The sequence below is a fragment of the Stegostoma tigrinum genome, chromosome 18, assembly GCF_030684315.1.
Source record: "Stegostoma tigrinum isolate sSteTig4 chromosome 18, sSteTig4.hap1, whole genome shotgun sequence".
Taxonomy (NCBI): Eukaryota; Metazoa; Chordata; class Chondrichthyes; order Orectolobiformes; family Stegostomatidae; genus Stegostoma; species Stegostoma tigrinum.
In genome coordinates, this window is record NC_081371.1 from 37,198,085 (window position 1) to 37,218,608 (window position 20,524).

The 20,524-nt window shown below is 38.9% G+C and overlaps 1 protein-coding gene across 6 annotated transcripts in view; it reads left to right on the forward strand.

Moving 5' to 3' along the window:
* Positions 1 to 9,886: 9,886 nt before the first annotated feature.
* irak3 (interleukin-1 receptor-associated kinase 3) overlaps positions 9,887 to 20,524 on the forward strand; it is a 30,502-nt gene continuing 19,864 nt past the window's right edge. For 4 of the 6 annotated variants that reach the window (XR_009446890.1, XR_009446889.1, XM_048548735.2 and 1 more), the window contains exons 1-3: positions 9,957 to 10,070; positions 13,020 to 13,184; positions 16,069 to 16,214. Coding sequence is in view for 4 of the 6 variants with exons in the window: in XM_048548735.2 (XP_048404692.1) it covers positions 13,024 to 13,184; positions 16,069 to 16,214 (307 nt within the window). In the remaining 2 variants the exon portion in view is untranslated. The other 2 variants (XM_048548734.2, XM_048548736.2) reach the window with 2 other exon arrangements.

Sequence of the window (20,524 nt, forward strand, 5' to 3'; positions counted from 1 at the left end):
CCTTAAATATTTCTTGCTGTTTTGAATACGTAGAAATTGATCAATCTCTTCGTGAAAAATATAAATGATTCTCAGCCCTCTGAGTCAGACAATGAAGAAGTCCCTCTTCATTCCATTTTAAATATCCTGAATCGTATTCTGATACTCTGTTCCCTGGTTCTAGACTCACCAATAAGTGGTAACATCCACGTTTACCCTATAAAATATATGTAAATTTCATTGAGATTAATTTTTCATTCTTGGAATCTGTAGAATATAAATGTGGTTTCTTCAATCTCTCCTCGTAAGGAAATCCTGCCAGGAATTACTTAATTGAACTACTTTTGCTGTATTTCCTCTATAGCAAGTACGTATTTCTGTGGCAAAGAAGTCCAAAATAAATAAGTGTCTAATATCCTTGTGCTGATTACAAAGTATGTTTTTTTTTCTGTAATTTAGCTAATTTGATGTATTTGATTCACAATATATGGTATTGTCAACTGTGTTTTTAAAATAGGAATTACTTATCAAGTTTCACTAAAATGAAAACAAAACCTTTAGTTACAACTACCAAAGTAACATCTTATGTCATGCAAATATCACAGACTACAGCATCAGTCTCACAGGTAAAGGGGAATTTACAGCAAACACAAAGAAATGCTTCACACAAATGAATGAGTATGTACTATCAGGCTGAATTCTTAAATTTTTTGCAGATAGTAGATAATCTGCTTTAGATCTTTATAAATAAACATTTTCTTGCATTTCAATGGACTTTGATATTGTACCTAAAGCTCAATTCTGGTAGGAACTGTGCTGAGTTGGTGTACTGGAAATAAGACTTGTGCCTTATTTGAAGTTGGTGGTTTTGTAGACACAGACAGAAATATTTGCTAACAATAATAAATATTTTGTGGGAGTTACAAGGAACAAAAATCTTAATTGGTTTTATAAGGAGACCCTCTGGAGAATTAGGAATAGGCAATAAATGTTGGTGTAGCCAGTGACATTCTCATCCCATGAATAAAAAAAAGATGAACTCCATTGAGACCAGTATAATGAAACAGATTTTCTGAAGAAGGGTCTAGGCCTGAAACATCAGCCTTTCTGCTCCTCTGATGCTGCTTGGCCTGCTGTGTTCATCCAGCACTACACCTTGTTATCTCTAATGACAGATAAGCTGCCTCCCAACACCCCACTGTTAGTTTCTGTCATACAGGGACCATAGAGGACATTCATAAAGAGAATTATTTTCTTAAGGTATAAACTGAAAAACAGTTCATTTCTTGAAAGTTTTTTGGAGAGATGTACACAATCTTTTTCGTCCCTATGCTACCTTCAGTATAATTTTTAAGTTTTATTACTGTTTCTAATTGTAGTTGCAGTGTTTACATTAATCTGTTGTATCAATGAAGTTATCCTTTTGGCTATTTTCATGTCTTCAACTGCTTGAAAATTGCTTTTCTCCTAATACATCACATTGTTGTGTAATATTAGTACTCTTGTTCTAAATTTGCTTCCTAATGTTAATTTATTTCTCAAGACCAATTTGTTGAAAAGCAGTTGTTACTCAAATTATGAATGAAATAAATTGATCTCACAAACTACTGAAAATAGATCTGTGCCTAACAGAAGAAAATAATTCCATTCTAAACTCTGAGCATATTGCTAAAACATTTGTAAGAAAAGCAAACTAAAAATGAATTAATTACATTTTGGAAAAGTTGAAAAAGCCTGTATCATTATTGCTGTTGAGGTTAATTCTTTACTATAATCTATCACAGGCGTTGAATTTAATTTTGGGCAGTTACTTATTTCAGGCTGTACTAATTCAGCTGCCATTATACACAAAGCCTTGATAGTCAGTTCCGAATTAAACCGAGTGGCGTCTGTACTGGAATGTAAACAAATGATCTATACAATCGATTTGGATCACTGCTTGAAACCAACTTCTATTCAATAGAGTTCTAGAGGTTCTTAGCTACATATCTACCTGCCAAAAAGTCCAATCGTGCCCTACTAAATAATCTGAACTTAATTAAATTTATGCTTAGAGATATTTTCTGCAGCTTTTATACGTATACAGTTGATAGGTAAAAAGTTACATGCAGAAGGAACCTATAGTGAAAAATTACATAACAGCAGAATCACAATTTAAGCTAAAATCTTGGACTATATATGAAATTAGACAAAGGTAAAAACAGACACTTATTGGAAGAGAGGAGTTAAAACAGGGCAAGTGCTGAATGTCCAAGGGATTACTGATCCAAATGCTTTTATATCCAATTTCCATCACTTGGGTTGTTTTTCTTTCATCTGCGTTCCAAAGATATTATTTATTCAGTTCCTTAATTTTGCATAACCAATCTTTGTTTATCTATTCCAGCAACAGAATTAAATACCTAGATTTAAAGTGCAAATGTCATTTTAGCAGAGACCAACTGAAAAAAAACTACACAGACGATGACAATTTGGGAAGTGGAGCAACTGAAGCTAAGAATGCAGCCCTGCAATTGCAAACTATGTTAGACCAAATGTGTAAGTGGCTGGAGACAGGTTAAATATGAATACAAATACAAAATACTACATAGGAAGAAATAAGAATCAAACTTTCCTGTGCCCTGGGGGTCAGTGTTAAGGAATGTGTACCTATTACACATGCTGCCAATTTTTCTTCCAAATGATTTTCTTCCTATGTAATATTTTATATTTGTATTCATATTTAACCTGTCTCTGATATCTGGACAGAATGGACAAGGGCACTAAAGGTATTTAATTTAGAGGCCACCACCTTAACTCTAAAGAGACCAATTTATTTCCCTCTAAGAGGGACTGTCATTAGACCACTGAAGCATCGACAACAGGTAGTACTCACAACTGGCGTGGTCAACAGTTCCATTTACAATAAATATGATTGCATTGTCATCATCATCAAGGTCACAATTTAGCTGTATCCGACCATAAGTTCATAAGAAATAGGGGCATAATTAGGTCATGTGGCCCAATGAGTCTACTCTGCCATTCAATCATGGCTGTTCTGCTCTTCACCCCCATTTTCCTGCCTGCTCCCCATAACTTTTACCAATTAAACGTCTGTCTAACATTTCATTAAATTTACTTGCTGTCTCAGCATCCACTGCACTTTGGGGTAATGAATTCCACAGATTTACAACTCTTTGGGAGAAGAAGTTTCTCCTCAACTTGTTTTAAATTTGCTAATCATAAGACTATGACCTCTTGTCCTAAAAAGACCCACAAGAGGGAGCATCTACTCCATAGCTGTGTTATCTATGCCTTCTATCATCTTGAATACTTCAATCTGATCTCCTTCATTGCTCTAAAACTTCAACCAAAGAATGATTCAATAGTTGGAACTGCAGAGCATCACCAGTATCACCTAGTTGTTGTAGACCCCAACTTCTGAATTTTTGAGCACATGATTTTATGCTTAATCTATAAGTAACATCTACCAGCAGTTATTGCAAGCCTCCATTTTCTCATAAACTATAGAATGCCCAAATGCAACAATCAATGTGGATGAAACAATCCATTAACATCTCATGATGCATCATGCACTTTAATGTTCTTTATATCCACATCTAATATGAAGTAGCAAAGTTTACTAGTCACAGATTGCTTAATGTAGATCTTTATGTAAGGAGCTTTGACCCCTGCTATATGAAAAATTAAATAATATTTCAGCATATTTTACAAAATTTCAACTGACAAATGCATAAATTCAGCTTAATTAAATACTTAAATTACGATATCAGTAAAATTCTGTGTGGTTGAATAAATGCTTGACTGGATAAAGTGATTTTATCATAAACTTTTTCTTACAAATTTACATTTGACTGCAGGATGTTGTTATTTTGAATATATAGTTCTGATGAAAAGGAAAAAAATATAATTACAAGCCTACTTTACAGAAATGTATAAATACAGCTTGTGGTTAATAATAAAGACAATCAATTATTTGGTATAGTAGTGCAAATGTAAATTATGGGGAAATATCAAAGGACCATGCTAGATGGGAAACCCCACCAACCTCTGAATCCAACACTTCATCCTCCGACACTTCCACCATCTGCAATCTGACTCCACTACCAAAGATATTTTTCCCTCCCCACCCTTATCTGCTCTCCGGAGGGACCACTGTCTCCATGACTCCCTCGTCCACTCCACACTCCCCTCCAGCCCCACCACCCCCGGCATTTTTCCCTGCAACATGAGCAAGTGCTACACTTGCCCCTACAACTCCCCCCTCAAGCCCATCTCAGGCTCTAAGAAGACTTGCCACATCAAACAGAGGTTCACCTACACATCTGCCAATGTGGTATACTGCATCCACTGTACCCAGTGTGGCTTCCCTCTACATTGGGGAAACCAAGCGGAGGCTTGGGGACCGCTTTGTAGAACACCTCCGGTCGGTTCGCAATAAACAACTGCACCTCCCAGTCGCGAACCATTTCTTCTCCTTTATCCGTCTTCTATCCGCCTCCTCCTCTCTCCCTATTTATTTCAGAATCCCCTTCCCCTCCCCCATTTCTGAAGAAGGGTCTCAACCCGAAATGTCAGCTTTCCTGCTCCACTGATGCTGATTGGCCTGTGTGTTAATCCAGCTCTACACCTTGTTGTCTCCGATTTTCCAGCATCTGCAGTTCCTACTATCTCTGTAGCCTAATCCAGTGGGTTTTTCACTTTGCGAGTTCAAATTGTCTCCTATGCCTGTAACCATAGGATTTGCTTTAGAATATATTAAATTCCAGTTATCATTTGGGCACAACAAAAATAATTTTTATTCATTTTTAGTGTGTCCTTGACTATAGATCGCTCCCCATGGCTGAGTTCGGTCATGATACCACAGTAAGGAAGTTGAAGATGTAGGCCACGAGAACTATCGGCTTTTGCAACGAACTCATGCTGTCAAACGCATCAGTCCTTGTACTTATTCTGCAAGGTATAAAAATGAGGCACATCTGACAATGCCAGTATCTTTTTGCAATAGTAAATAATATAACTATCATTAGCACAAAACAGGTAAAGTTCACATCAGTGCAGATTTTAAACCTCGCTGTTGCCTGTCTTATTGAGTTGAATCTGCAGCAATGCAACACAGTTGATGAACTGATGCCCTCTAGTGGAGAACAGTCACATTCACATGGTTCGTATTGTTTCCAGTTAGCATTAGAATTGTAGTCAATAAGAGAAATTCAGGTTTCATTTATAAAATTCTAGATCCTCGTTTGAAAATGTACTAATGTATACCTCTATAATTCCTGGATGACTATCTAAAATAGGCACAGCACTTGCCAAGTCAGCCCCTCCACCCCTAAAGACAGACCATCCTGATTTGGAAATATTTTGCTACTGCTTCACTGTTGCTAGGTCAAAATCTTGGAATTCCTTTCCTAACAGTCCTGTCCATGGACCTGCACCAGTTGGATGGCGACAGCTGAAGAATACAGATCCTTCTATCCTTCTTAAGGGAAATTAAAGATGGGCCACAAATGGTGATTTTGCCACCAAAGCTCATAACTCATGAAAGAATAAAAACGAGGGTGGCAACTTTTGCTTCCTACTAAGCATACTAGAGATTCAGGGCATGAATTAACAATTTATTGGGTAAGTGATCTTGGGCATCTCTGAAAGTAAAAATAATCAGAATCAATGTTTTACTGCAGTTGAAAATTTTGAAGTGCATATACATTTTAAATAGAAACACAGAACTCTTCTAATAGATTAATTTCAGTAAAAAAAATCATAATTTGATTGTTATTGGTCATTATTAGTGACAGCTGGTTTGAGCACTGCCCAAAGTCAAAAACATCTACTCTTACCTCTAGTGTCATACATGGCCCCAAAAGGATATGTATGAGAATAACTTATTCTCAATAAAAATAGACTGCATGTTTAAATGTAACTTTAATTTGAAAGGTACAAAAATTCAAACTCTTAAAAATGAACAACTCTCAAATGTGTCCTGGCATTGGCTTGACCACAGAAATTTTGTGTTCTTCTTTTACAAAGCCATCAACAGTGCCACCATGCTACTAAAGTTTGTTACAAATTTCCTGTAGAAACTGCTCAATCCTAAAAATCGTACAACTTCCTTCCTTGAGGATGGTTTTGGAAATTTCTCAATGGCCTTCGTCTTCATGTTCATCTGTCATCTGTCCATATCTGATGTTGTACGCTAAGAACGTCACTTCTACCTTCGCGAGTTCTGTTTTTGCTAAGTTCATGACCAACTTTGCCTCCCATCATCTCTCAAAGAGCTCTGCCAAGTGCTTCATGTGATCTTTCTACAAATGACTCAAGATCACTAAGTAATCTATGTAAACGGCACAATTGGTCAATCCCACAACAACTGTGTTCATAAGTCTTCGAAAAGTGTCTGGTACATTTTTCATTCCAAAGGGCATTACTTTAAATTGATATAGCTCATTTGGGGTTATAAAAGCAGAAACTTCTTTCACTCTCTCCAACAAAAGTCCTCACTAGTAGCCCCAAAGTAAGTCCAAATTTCTGATATAAGTAGCTTGTCCTACTTTTTCCACACAGTCTTCCAGCCTTGGACTTGGGTACCTGTCAGATTTGTTCTTGACATTGACCTTCCAATTACCTACACAGAATTGTTGAGTACCATCAGGTTTGGGAACCAACACAATTGATGAACTCCACTCACTTTGACTCAGCTCTATGATGTTTTCTTGGAACATTTCTTCCACTTCCTTCTGAACCTGCGCTGCTTTGAAAGGATTAAGCCTGTAGGGGTATTGTTTTATTGGAACAACAGTCCCTATATCAATCTCATGTATTACAGTATTAGTTGTCCCTATTCTATTTCTAAATATGTTTTCACTGCAATGTAACAAGTCTTTCAATTCAGTTCCCTGTTCCTCAGTCAGATAGCTCACTACCCGATCCCATTCCTTAAGGACTTCCTCATTATTCAGTTTATTCTGGGGCACATCAAAATCCATATCACCTGGATTTGATTCTTCACTCTGAGTAGCATAATTAATACCCTGTTTATCTGTCATAATAAGGTTTCAGCATATTCACATGACATACCCAATAAGTTTTTTTTCCTATCTGGCATCTTTACCAGATAATTCACCTGACTTAATGTCTTCTCAATCTGATAGGGACCACTAAACTTAAAAGGCCCTCTTACTTTGTGTCTGAATATCAATTCAAATGGAGTAAACTGAGTCGATTCATATGGAGAATGTCTAATAGCAAATAATATAAATGGGATACCTTTATCATAATCATTTGGGTAATCCTGGCAATACCCTCAGCTTGGTCTTTAGGGTCTGATGCCACCTTTTCAATGCTCCCTGGGATTCAGGATGGTATGCACTTGATTTAAAGTGATGCCTTCTCAAATAGTTTGGCAGTAAAACTGGACACTTGGTCTGACTGGATACCTGTGGGTAATCCATAATTAGTAAAGAAAGCAAGCAACTCCTCCACAACCTTTTTTGCATTGACATTCCATAATGGAATTGCCTCTGGAAACCTGGTAAACGCATAGTTAGGAAATACAGGTTCCTAATTTTGGTTTTAGGGAGGGACAATCAATTATAACCCACAAAAAAGTTCTTCAATTGCAGGAATTGGCATCAAATGCACTGGTTTTATCACTGCCTGTAGCTTTCTTACCATCTGACAGGGCTTTTTTCACCTTTAGCTTTCAGTAGCAGTTGCTAGGGTCTTGAAGCTGGATGTGGAAGCTCTTATTCCTCTCTTCTTGGTGCTAGAATTGCATGTGAGACAATCTATTTTACAGAATTTACCTTTGGCAAGGGTGTGTTTATAGGATGTTACTTTATTGGGACAGTCAATTAGTAGTAGTTTATCTTTTGTTAAGCATTTTAACACTTAAAGTTTAGCAGTTTGACCAATTGAATTGCATCTGGGAGGCAACCTATAAAATAAGAAAAAGTAAGGATCTAAGCTATCTTCTTGATATATTTTGAAGGGTGGCTAATCCATGCGTAGCACATACTAGATCAGAAGATCAGACTCATCTTTGAAACAAGCAAGGAATAGCCAAGGCAAAGAGAGAAATCAGAACATGAGAAAAAAACTAGTTAGAAATATAAGCGCAGATTGTAAAGATGTTCCCAAATACTTAAAAAGGAAAAGAGTAACTAAAATGAGTACTGGTCCCTTACATGGTGAGACAGGGAATAACGAGAAACAAGAACCTGGCAAAAGCTTTGAACAAGAATTTTACGTTTGTCTTTACTACAGAAGAAGCAAAAACCTCCCAAGAATATTTAAAGATGACAATGTAATACCTCTACCAAGAAAGGGAAGCTGAAAGCAGGATGCTATAAACCAGTTAGCCTAACATTTATCATTGAAAAATTGCTAAAATCCATTAAGGTGGTAATAGTGGTAAGTTGAAAAAACATATCAGGTAGTCAATGACAATATGGTTTTACGAAATGCAATCCATGTTTGACGCATTTATTAGCTTTTACAAGGAACTTACAGGCAAGATGAATAAAGGGGAACCTATAAAGGTGATGCTTTAGGATTTCCAAAAAGCTTTTAATTATAAGATGTCATATCAAAGATTCCTACATAAAATAAATGGTCATGGTGTAGGGGTCGCAAATATCAATAGAAGATTGGCGAGCCAACAGGGAGTAGAATGTATGAATAAGTGGGTCATTTTCAGATTCACAAGCTGCAACTGGTAGAGTGCTATTATGAACTACGAGCACTACTAACAATGTCAGCATTTGATGCCCACCCCAACTGTCTTTAAGAAGATGGCAATAAGCAGACTTCTTGAACCATGGCAATATTCATGGCATGGGTATTACCACAGCGCTGTTTGGAAGGGAATTCCAGAATTTTGATCTAGCAAGTGAATACAGTTCCACATCAGGAAAATGTGTGGCCTAAAAGGGAACTTTCAGGTATGTTATTCTTATGCATCTGCTGCCTTTGTCCTTCTCTACTGGGCAGGTCAAAAGTTGGAAGGTGTCAAAGTGGACTTGCTAGGTTGTTGCAGTGCATCTTATGTGTAGTATGGGTTTACTCATTCCACAGTTTGCAAAGTCTGATCTGCTCCTTTATCCACGGTATCTGAACAACCACTCCAGTTCAGTTTCCATTCAATGGTACCCAGGTGTTGATGCTGACTGGACGTTACCACACCAGACATCAATGCGATATGTTTAGATTCTCTTTTCTTAGGAGTGGTCATTGTTTGGTACTTGAGTTGCACATAGACCAAGAATGTTATGATGAATCTGTACAGAATACTGATTCAGCACTGCACTTTGGGAAGGATGTTAATGTATGGGAGATGGTATCAGAAAGATTTACAAAAATGCTCTCAAGAGAATGAGATGATTGTTACTTTGAGAGATTGGAGAAGTCAGAACCATTATTCTTACAGGACGGAACATTAGAAAATTTGATAGGGGTGTGCAAATTCACGGAGATCTGAAAAGTGTGTGGTTAGGGCCGCCAACCTCTTGGTCTTATCCTCGAAACTGCAGGAATCAAAGATTAACTTCTTGGACACACGAATGCCAGTAACCCAAGAGGTAATCAAAGACGACGGGAAAAAAAATAGAGATAATGGGAACTGCAGATGCTGGAGAATCCAAGATAACAAAATGTGAAGCTGGATGAACACAGCAGGCCAAGCAACATCTCATGAGCACAAAAGCTGATGTTTCGGGCCTAGACCCTTCATCAGAGAGGGGAAAAAAATAGGCTGTTCGACCACCAAAAATCACGTACTCAAGCAACGAAGAGTATTCCAGTCTTCACTTTAAAAAAAATGAGGAAGGAGCACGAAGAAACAGAACCTTCCAAAAGCAGAACCACGACCAGCAGTAACTACCAGGAAACAGAAAAGGTGGGGCTTGGCTAGCGGAAGTGACGCAGGCCGACCGTGTGTTTACCCGGATCGAGGTTCGGGGGCGAGCGGGTGAGTGAGAGGTCGTGTGTTTCCGTAGTAACGGGAAGAGGTGTGGGCCTGGTTTTGGCTTCCCCCGTCACCCAGCCGGTGTGAAGCCCAGCCCTCGGGAAATTCACGGCCGGCCACGGGTCAGGTCTGTCTTGCCGCGCCGGCTTTGCCATGAAGTGTGGAGTTATGGTAAACACTGTGTGGAGTTGGATGAACACAGCAGGCCAAGCAGCATTTGAGGAGCACAAGATGCTGCTTGGCCTGCTGTGTTCATCCAGCTCCACACTTTGTTATCTTGGATTCTCCAGCAACTGCAGTTCCCATTATCTCTGGTAAACACTTTCGGCTTTCCACGGTTTATCCGGGTTGAAATCGAATTGTAGCAGGTTCACCGCATCCCGGGGGGGGGTCCGCCTGGTTGTGTTGAGACACTGTCTTGAGGTGCTGCTGCTGGATCGGGGACTTTGAGATGCACAGCATTCATTATCGAACTGAATGGTGAAATAGGCTGGAGGCATTAAATGTCTCTCACCTGTTTCTTTTTTGTCAAGTTTGAGTCTACAGCCTTGCAACAGCAACAAAGTATTTTACCATAATGTGCATCTCATTTTTAGAAGATGACATGCACATTATAGTAAAATACTCTTGTTGCTGTTGCAAGGCTGTACACTTAAATTTAACAAAACTGAAATAGGTGTAAAACGCTTAGTCCTTCGAGCCTATTGATGCAGTGGTGATAATGTGGAGCAAGGTCCCTTCTGCCCTCAGCTGGAAGCAAATGATCCCATAGTCATTTTTTAAAAAATAAAACAAGGAGCTATTTTGGTTCCCTGGTCTGCATTTATGATTGGACTAACATGTCTGCGTTGGTATCACAATCGTTGTTTGTGGTAATATGCTTTCCATTCACCCAGTGAGGTTGCTAAATTTGCTGATGATATGAAGATAAAGTTGTAAAGAGGACATAAGGTGGCTGCAAAAAGATATAAATAGGTTAAGTGAGTGAGTTAAGATCTGACAAATTGAGTATAATGTTAGAAAATGTGAAATTGTCCATTTTGCTTCAAATGATCTAAATGATGTGTAATTGTAGAGTTCTCATGCAAAAGGATTTGGTGTTCTCATATCACAGTCACAAAAGTTGATATGCCAATACAGCAAGTGATTAGAAAATCTCATAAAATGTTATCATTTACTGTGAAGGGAACTGAATACAAAAGTAAGGAGTTTATGCTACAGTTACACACAGCATTAGTAAGACCACATCTGGTGTATTATATGCAATATTGGTCTCCATAGTTAAGGAATGATGTAAATGCATTGGTAGCAGTTCAGAGAGGGTCTGCTAGACTAATAGCTAGAAGAGACAAGTTGGCTGATGAAATTGTATCCACTGGAGTTTTAAAGTGGGTGACCTGATTGAAGTACAAGGTCTTTGAAATTTTTGACAAGGTGAACATAGTAAGGATGTTTCTTCTTGTGGGCAAGTCTAGAACCAAGGATCACTGCTTTAGAAATAAGGTGTTATCCAAAAAGACAGAAGAAGAATGTTTGTTTGTTTTTCTCAGATTTCAGCATCTTTGGAGCTCTCTTCTTCTGGAAACAGTGGAAGCAACATTGTTGAATGTTTGTTTTTAAGGCAGTGGTAGATGGATTCTTGATGAGCTAGTGGGTATGAAGTTATTGGAAGTTAAGTGGGAATGAAGAGTAATCATGTCAGCTACGATTTAACCGCATGGTGGAGTGGGTTTGAGAGGCCAAATGGCATAGTTCCCATAATTTGTATCTCATGGTTGCTAGGACTATCCTTACACTCTCTTACTTGAGAAGAGTGTAATATTTGCCATTCTCTGCGTATCTTCGGAAACTTGATAAATGAAAACAAGCCCTCTCATTATCTTTACTCTGACTTCCTTTAGCTCCTGTGCTACCACCCATCTAGACTAGGCTTCTGATCTACCCTAAGGATAGCCAGCATTTTTAGCACCTCCTTTTTCAGTTTTCACATTATCTGTTTTCTCCATTTCTACCAGTACTTTATCAGACTGTTCTCCTATAGGTATTCTAGTCTACCCTGTACTAAGCATATATCACTGTTTTTGCCCATAATAGCACTGAATCCATATCTCGCTATCCCTTTAGCACTTGCTACAAGCTTTTTGGACCACCTTATGTGTTGACTGTCTTTACACGCTCGAGCTATCTTTGCAAATACACTCTCCACTTCTCTCTTATTGTGTTTGACTTGGTTGTCACTCAAAGAATTCACTTGACATCCATCATGCCCCTCCTTTTTTGTTTTGCTTGTCCACCTCCAACATTTGTACCTCTTGTGTCTTTCCTTAAAAGTGGAAACCAGCATTCCACACAGTATTCTTAGCTATGATTTCACCAACTGTGCAATTGTAACAAGGCTTGATTATCTTTGTACTTGAATCCACTTACAATGATGGTAAACATGCTCCTTGTCTTCTTACTTGCTTGCTATACCTGCATGCTAACTTTGAGTTCCTTATACAAAAGCACCCAAGTCTCTCAAGTGCTTACTGCTGGTTTCCCAACACCTGATTTTAACTGTTAGTCAGAAGCTTCCTGCCAGTTTCCTTTGATCAACAGATAATGTGATCAAAGCTTGGCTTTCCAAATTGGTTGAGTCTACCTGCTGTTGCTTCCAGACAGGCACATTGCAAGGTTATAAAATGTGAGGCTGGATGAACACAGCAGGCCAAGCAGCATCTCAGGAGCACAAAAGCTGACGTTTCGGGCCTAGACCCTTCCTCCCTCTGATGAAGGGTCTAGGCCCGAAACGTCAGCTTTTGTGCTCCTGAGATGCTGCTTGGCCTGCTGTGTTCATCCAGCCTCACATTTTATTATCTTGGAATCTCCAGCATCTGCAGTTCCCATTATCTCTGATACATTGCAAGGTTTACTAGTCTGCTTGCGAGAGAAATTGATTCTCTGTTTTATCTTGTGCAAATATTTGTCCTGTTTACTCCTGACCTTTTGTCTCCTCATCCTGGTCTTATTTGTATGTTTCTGTTTTCCTTTAGTAAAATTGATGCAAATACTTATACTTATTTTCTAATAAATGAAGGAAAATGAATAAATCATTGACTCCAAAATCCTACATCCGCCACCTGAACCATGGGCTCATCCAAGAACTGTCAGACATGCTGGATCCACAAGATGGTTGGAAGAAACTAGCAGTAAGCATAAAAAAGCCTACTGGAGAACTAAGATACAGCCAGTTACATATAAGGTAGGCAAGACTGTTGAAGGGACACAATTGCTTGAAGATGGTATATAATACTGCGGAAGATCCCAGCAAACACCAAATACATTGAAGATCCTTGGCACACATTCACTGTTTAATTTGCAGCCAGAGTTAATTTATACTGACCAATTACCATACCAAAATCAGGAAAAGACAACGGTTTGTTAAAACTTTTCAGGTTGATGTAAAAGATCACATGGCTAAACACAATTATTCTATTTTTCAAATTGACCTGTGTGAAGTTGTTATTACACATCTCTGGAGCAAGTTGGACTTGAAATCCATGCTTCCTTACTCGAGATTGAGACACAGCCACTGTGCCACCCTTTAATTACTTGAATGCTTTAAAGATAGCAATTTGCGTATATGGAAAGTTGACTTAACAAATAGCTTTTAATTAGGACAAAACGTCTCATCTAAACCCTACAATATTAACTGCAGATACAGATGAAGTTTATTTCACAAATTATTTTACACTACCGTGCATGGAACTGATCAAATGCAGAAGGTATCTGATTGAAAAGCAACTAAGCATTTCATTCACTTACAAGGCTAGATTTTATGCCTCCCAACATGGGTATTGGGATGGGACATGTGGGGAAAGGGTGCCTGTAAAATCTACACCATGTTACCTGTTCCATGACTACCACCTACCTGCCTACCACAGTTCTACCAGGGGTACATATGCATTGAGAGGCAAGTCTGCCTATGAGTGAATTGAGACTCTTGCCAGAGCAGGAGAGACCCCTGCCAACCCCAGTAGCTTTCATTATGTGGGGAAAGGGGAATTTCTCCCCAAATCTACCTTTAACTCTAGTTCCGTGGCTCCTAGCCACAAACTTCCAGCAGTGATACACACTTCCAGCAATGCTACAGGTACTAGAGAGCAGTTGGCCACTAGATTGTTCCACAGCTCTCAGAGGCAGGACTTTCTATTTAGATGGGTGTGGAAATCTTGCCTTAAACCCATAATGGCCTGGTGACCCTAAATCAACCAGCACCAATGGGTAGACTCATCTAGCTCTATGACTTAGAGCTGCGAAAATATTCTTCTAGGAAAGGAATAAAATTTACTTTCCCTCAACCCACCAACCTTCCTGCCATGTCCAGCACTTCTCTGCCACCAATAGTAGTACACTGGATAGCTTAGAACTCTCAATCAGTCTCTGCTGTTTAACTCACTTGAGAGATTGCCATACGAACTACACCAGTTACTGCTCTTATGGTGATGCACTTAAACATCAAACATAAGCTAATGACTGTACCATTGCAAATATCTGTTCTGACAGGCTAGCACTTGAATCCATTAGTTGAATATACATCAGCTTAACAGTTCAACTAACAGCTTTCCAGTTATTTAAATGAATACTTTACAAGTCCTTTGTAACACAAACTGGGATTCAGTAGTGCTTTTTCCACATTTCACCTATTATTAATATTTCAAAGTACAATTTATTGTATAGTGTAATATATGATGTTACAATTTTTAGTAATTTTCATTTTTCAATATTATTTATGTGTAATTCTGTTTATTTGATTGTTATGTTTAGTACACAGTGTAGATTTGAATTATCAATAATAGATTTTTGTTTGTTGTAGTTGTTAACTAAGCATTGTTGGAACATCTTACTTGGTTCGAAGTTTGCAGCATTTGGTTTGCGTTTTTATAATCATTGCAATCCAGTAATGGGCCTGAATCTTTGTCCTGATACAGGGACACATACAGAGGTCAGCATGCCAGTTTGCTGGCAACATCCTGCAACACGGATGTGGAAGGACTACCCTGCCACAACAGGCAGCTGATGGATTAAAATAGGTAACAGGGCAGTTAAGGTCAATTATCAAATTTTATCTGAAATTTTCTATTTGACCTCCAAACCCAAGTAGCTTCATGGACAGGCTAGTCTTCAGATTTGACTTCTAGGTGGCAGGTTGGGTTTGAGGGACAATGGGGAGGATACCTATGCAACAGGCAGACTTTGACACCCTACATATCTACTTGGCCATGGCTGTGACTGTGTGTGAGGATTCCAACATGTTGGTCCAATTGTTGCAGCTATTTTTAAAATATATCTTTTAAACATTGCTTAGAAGGCACTTCAAAATGGATGTATCCTTTGCCTTGCACGGCAGTTCCTTCCACACTGATATCAGAACCAAAGGGACCACCGATCTGATTTATTGTCATGTGTATTAATTAAAAACACAGTGAAAATGTTAGATAACAAAGCGTGAAGCTGGATGAACACAGCAGGCCAAGCAGCATCTCAGGAGCACAAAAGCTGACGTTTTGGACCTAGACCCTTCTTCAGAGGTTGTTTAGTGTCGCTACTGGTGCCATCTTAAAATACAGAAAATAAATCAAAACACAGAATACTGTTGCCCCTTCAGGTGGAGAGCCTGCCCATTGCCTTTAATTGAATGTTGAGTATAGAGACTTTTTTTCAGGCTATTCATGGGCATCAGGGGACACTGCTGGATTAAAGGTAGGGGTACTACAACAGCATCACAAGAGCCCTTTTGACCTAGTTTTTCCTAATCAACCTGTTCAGAGATGTTATTGCACACCTCTGGAGTAGACGGGACATGACTCAGGCCCCTCTGGTGTGGGGCACTGACACTACCACTGTACCACAGGAGGTACCCCTAGAGCCTCTTGAATGTTAAGTATATTCATTAGACACCAATTGGCCAATTTATGGAAGGTCGATGCTGGACGACCGCAAGTGATAGGATTACCTCTTCGGTTCTGATATCTGGGTGCTTACTCAAAATTTTGCCTATGATTTCTTGAAGAGGAAGAATTAGTTGTTTGTGGACCTTAGCCAAACAGTTTTAAATTTAATAGAACAATTTTTGTGTGTTACAGGAGATTTGAAGGAGTAATTCCTATGGGCAAGAGCCCCACTGCTGAGCTTCTATTTGATTGGGGAACAACCAATGCCACAGTTCATGATTTTGTAGAAATCCTGATCCAAAATAATTTTCTAGCTGCAGCTAGCTTGGTGCTTCCAGGTAAGGAATTTTGTTGTGTTTTTTTTTTAGTTTCCTGTAACCATGACTCAATACTACTGTAAATATACTTTTGCCAGAATTTGAAAAATTCATAGCATTGAAACATGTCCTTCTATGCGGCAGCATTTCCAACAGCACATACATCCTTGCTTTTAACTTTGTTTTAGTTATATGTATTGTAATAGTTGAAGTAGTCTTTTCAAAATCAAATTACAATAAAGAATTATAATTTTTTTATTCAGCCCTTTTTTGTCTAGTGAGTGAATGTCCCATGAAATTATGGTTAGAAATTATTAAAGTTGGATAGCATTTTTTATAGAAAGGTTTAGTGATATTTCTGGGCTTAGTTTTATAATTGTGAACAGTTGCAAGGAAACTGCATAAAACCACTTTCACAATAATTAAAATTATATTATCTATATATTTCTATTGATTACAATGTTTCATATAGGTAAGAAATAATTTGTAAGAAATTTGTGTAGCAGTGTTGGAAAGTTGGAGATTTGTTGGAGATGGTGTTTGAAGAATGGGCTAGGAGCTTGCAAGGAGGAGCCATTGAGTGCAATTTTCCCCCCTCTGGAGGTGGTAAGAAGGGCAAATAATTGGGTGAGTTAGGCCTGATGACATACTTGCACTTGCTCATTTCATCAGTTACATGTTGAATGAGAATATCCATGGAGGGCTTTGTCATCTTGCCAGCAATTGAAGCCTTTATATAGTCAATTAACAGCCCTGATTGCCCCAGTACCACCAGTCAATCACCTGTCTTCTCGGCAGATGAGAAAATTGGCTGGGTAGCCTGCCTGCTAGGTTGGGAAAGGAGGATCCTCCATTTTCACCAATCTGGAGCCAGTTGGGTCAGTAAATGTGAGGGAAGAAGGTTGCCTCTGAAAGCTACACCCCCATTCTTGTCTCTGATCTCCTGACTCTCTTAACCCCACGACCTCTATCCAGTAAGATTCCAAAGTAAAACACCTACCTTCTTCCAATTAGATCTCAAGGGATGCGATTTTCCACTGTCAGGTGGCAAGAATGTTGGCAGGCATGATGAGTTAATGGGCGAGAATCCAGACACAAGCTGTCAGATATTTTAACTGTTTTGGGAGGTTAGAATTGCACAGTTAGTCTTGGTATGTTGGCTGTGTCATAATCATACAGCACACCTGGCCACCTTCCATCTGACTTGTCTGTGTCAACCACACATCCCAATCTGATCTAGTCTCCTTTGTAAGCATTTGGCCCATATCCCTCTTAATTCCTTCCTATTCGTATACCTATCCAGATGCCTTTTTAAATGTTGCAATTGTACCAGCCTCCTCCACTTTCTCTGCCAGCTTATTCCATACGTGCAGCATTCTCTGCATGAAAAAGTTACCCCTTGTTGCTGAGTGTGGCAATTTTAGGGTAGGAACAAGTAAGATGCCTTCGATAAAGGTGCAGTAGCAGATATTAGCTCAGTTTGGTGAAAAAGGAATAGGCAGGATCAGACAAACATGATGTTAGAGATTCTAGCATTATTTCATTGATGCAGCTCGAAGAACATAAAGCTATGTAGACGTGGGGACATTAAAAACTAAGAATCGAACAGAAGTAGGGTTAAGTCTGATGAGAAGTAAGAAACCTGTATGACACAATGACATGATGGATTTAAAGAATGAAATATCATTTGACAGCTTAAAGATGGCAAAGTACACTTGTTGGGAAGATTTTCTTAGGGAAGAAAACTGTCAGTTCAGTCATAAGGTCAATTCTACAATGTATACTACTTTGTCTTCCACGCATTCCTGAGTTTAGACACTCATGCACATTCTTGAATTTAAATTATTTATTATGAATGAAATTATGAATGAAAGTTCAACACTCCACACGTTCTATTTCTTTGTACTGAGGTAGAACCAGATAACATTCACAATTGTAAGTATACTCAAACAGGGACATTTTGAGGCTCCGTAGTTAATGGACAGAGAATTGTAACTTATTTACCATTTGAATATACAAGCTTAATTTAATGTACCAAATATAAATGAAACAGAGTGATCTTGATGATTTGCCAAAGCATGTACTAATGGTAAATGTTGAACTTCATAAATCCTGTATGCATCTTCCATTTTGGTCTTGATTTATGAGTCCTGCTGCTTCGAAAATTTTGTAGTGCTATCTCATAATTCCCAATGATAGCTTTCTCACTTAGCCACCAACAGCTAGTCAGGTTCCTCTTTAACCATATTAGCTGTGGCTGATTGGCAGTCCTGTTACCCAAGCAGAGCATTGTGGTATCAAATTCCACTCCTGAGACTTGAGCGTCAAAGTCTAGGTTGCTCTCCTGTGTGGAACTTGAGGCAAAGCTGTAATGTTGCAGGTTGACAAGTTAAATTGGTACTCTGTCTTTCTCTCAGGTAGATACAAAAGATTCCATGTGAGGTAACGCTAATAATCTGACCAGTATTTATCCCACTATCAACATTGTGTAAAACAATTTCTGTAGTCATTACGCTGTTTGTGTTTATTTTGTACTAAGTTTGTGTCGTGTTTTCTACACTACAGCATGAAAAGCATTTCAAAAATACTTGATTGGCTGCAAAGCATTTTATGGTGTCCTGAGGTGATGAGCTATATAAATAAACTCATTTTCAATTTTTTCAGTAAATTCTTCTTATAACCCAAATTCCAAAGGTGTTGACATTGTTAGCTATGCCCACCAGCAAAACAGCAAAAGCAATCCAAAAGAAGAATGCCTTGATATAGAGTCATAGAGATATACAGCACTAAACTGACCCTTCAGTCCAACTTATCCATGCCAAACCAGATATCCCAAATAAATCTAGTCCCATTTGTTAACGTTTGGCCCATATCTTTCTAAACCTTTCATATTCATATCCCTATCTAGATGCCTTTTAAATGTTGTAATTGTACCAGCCTCCACTGCTTCCGTTGGCAGTTCATTCCATACATTCACCACCCTCATGACCCTTAGGTCCCTCTTACGTTAAACCTATGCCCACTAGTTTTGGATTCCTCACCCTGGTGAAAAGACCTTGTCTATATACCCTATCCATTGCCCTTCATGATTTTATAAACCTCTATAAGATCACCGCTCAGTTTTTGCCATTCTAGGGAATATAGCTCCAGTCTATTGAGCCTCCCTATACTCAAACCCTCCAACCCTGGCAACATGCTTGTAAATCTTCTCTGAACCCTTTCAAGTTTCACAACATCCTTACTGTAGGAGGGAGACCCGAATTGCATGCACTGTTCTAATTGTGGCTTAACCAAGGTCCTGTACAGCCACAACATGACCTCCCAACTGCAATACTCAATGCACTGACCAATAAAGGCAAGCACACCAAACGTAGCTTCAGATTAGCAGATTGTAGGTGAGATTGTCATGTTACCATGCCAACCCATTACAGCAGAGTTGGACCATGCTAAATCATCATTTGATATCAAAATCTGCCTGCAAAAGAACATTCAAGCCCTGTAACTGTGGCAAAGCCTGTGAGAAAATTCTGTGGTGATTGGAAAGCAAGTGAAGTTGCTGCAGTAAATGAGAACCCATGGAATAAAGCAAAAAGCAGGCATTGCTAAAAATCGAGTTTGTCAATGTTTTTGAAGCATAAGGCAAACGAGCAAGCATTCTCTCCAGCAAGAGAGAGGGTGAGAATGGTTCCCTGACATGGAAGAAGCTCTGCTAATGTGGTTCAAGAGGCCTACCCCATTAATGGTAGTTCTGCAGGAAAGGGAAGTTGCCCTGGCACAGAGGCTGGGCCCCAAGAAGTTCACCTGCTGTGATGGATGGCTGGACCGGTTCAAGACAGTGCACTGCATTTCCTTCTGCATTGGAAGGGTGCAGTGGTTATGTAGTATTGATAGATGATTGGCGACAAATTGGTTTTGTAGTCCTGAATAAGTAAAAGTTTTGAATGGATTTTGGACATTCTGCTACAGGTAAATCTTGCTGTCATGATGATTTAGCATGGCCTAACTCTGCTCTTACTGGTTGGCATAGTCACATGGCAAGTTTGCATGTGCTTGGCTAATCCAAGGTATTATTCTATTGGACTTACATTGGACTGTTCACTGGCAGAAACAGCTGACAACATAAACACCATAGGAATTTTGGGTTATCTGAATTTGACTCACCACATTTCAATGGTGGAGGCACAACAAAAATTGACTGGAAAAAAAATTGAAAAATATTTACAAAGCTCATTACAGCACCTCAGGGCATTCCAACATGCTTTGCAGCTAATTAGTTGTTTTTGAAATGTTTTCCATATTGTACATTAGAAAAAAGGCGTGCATTTGTACAG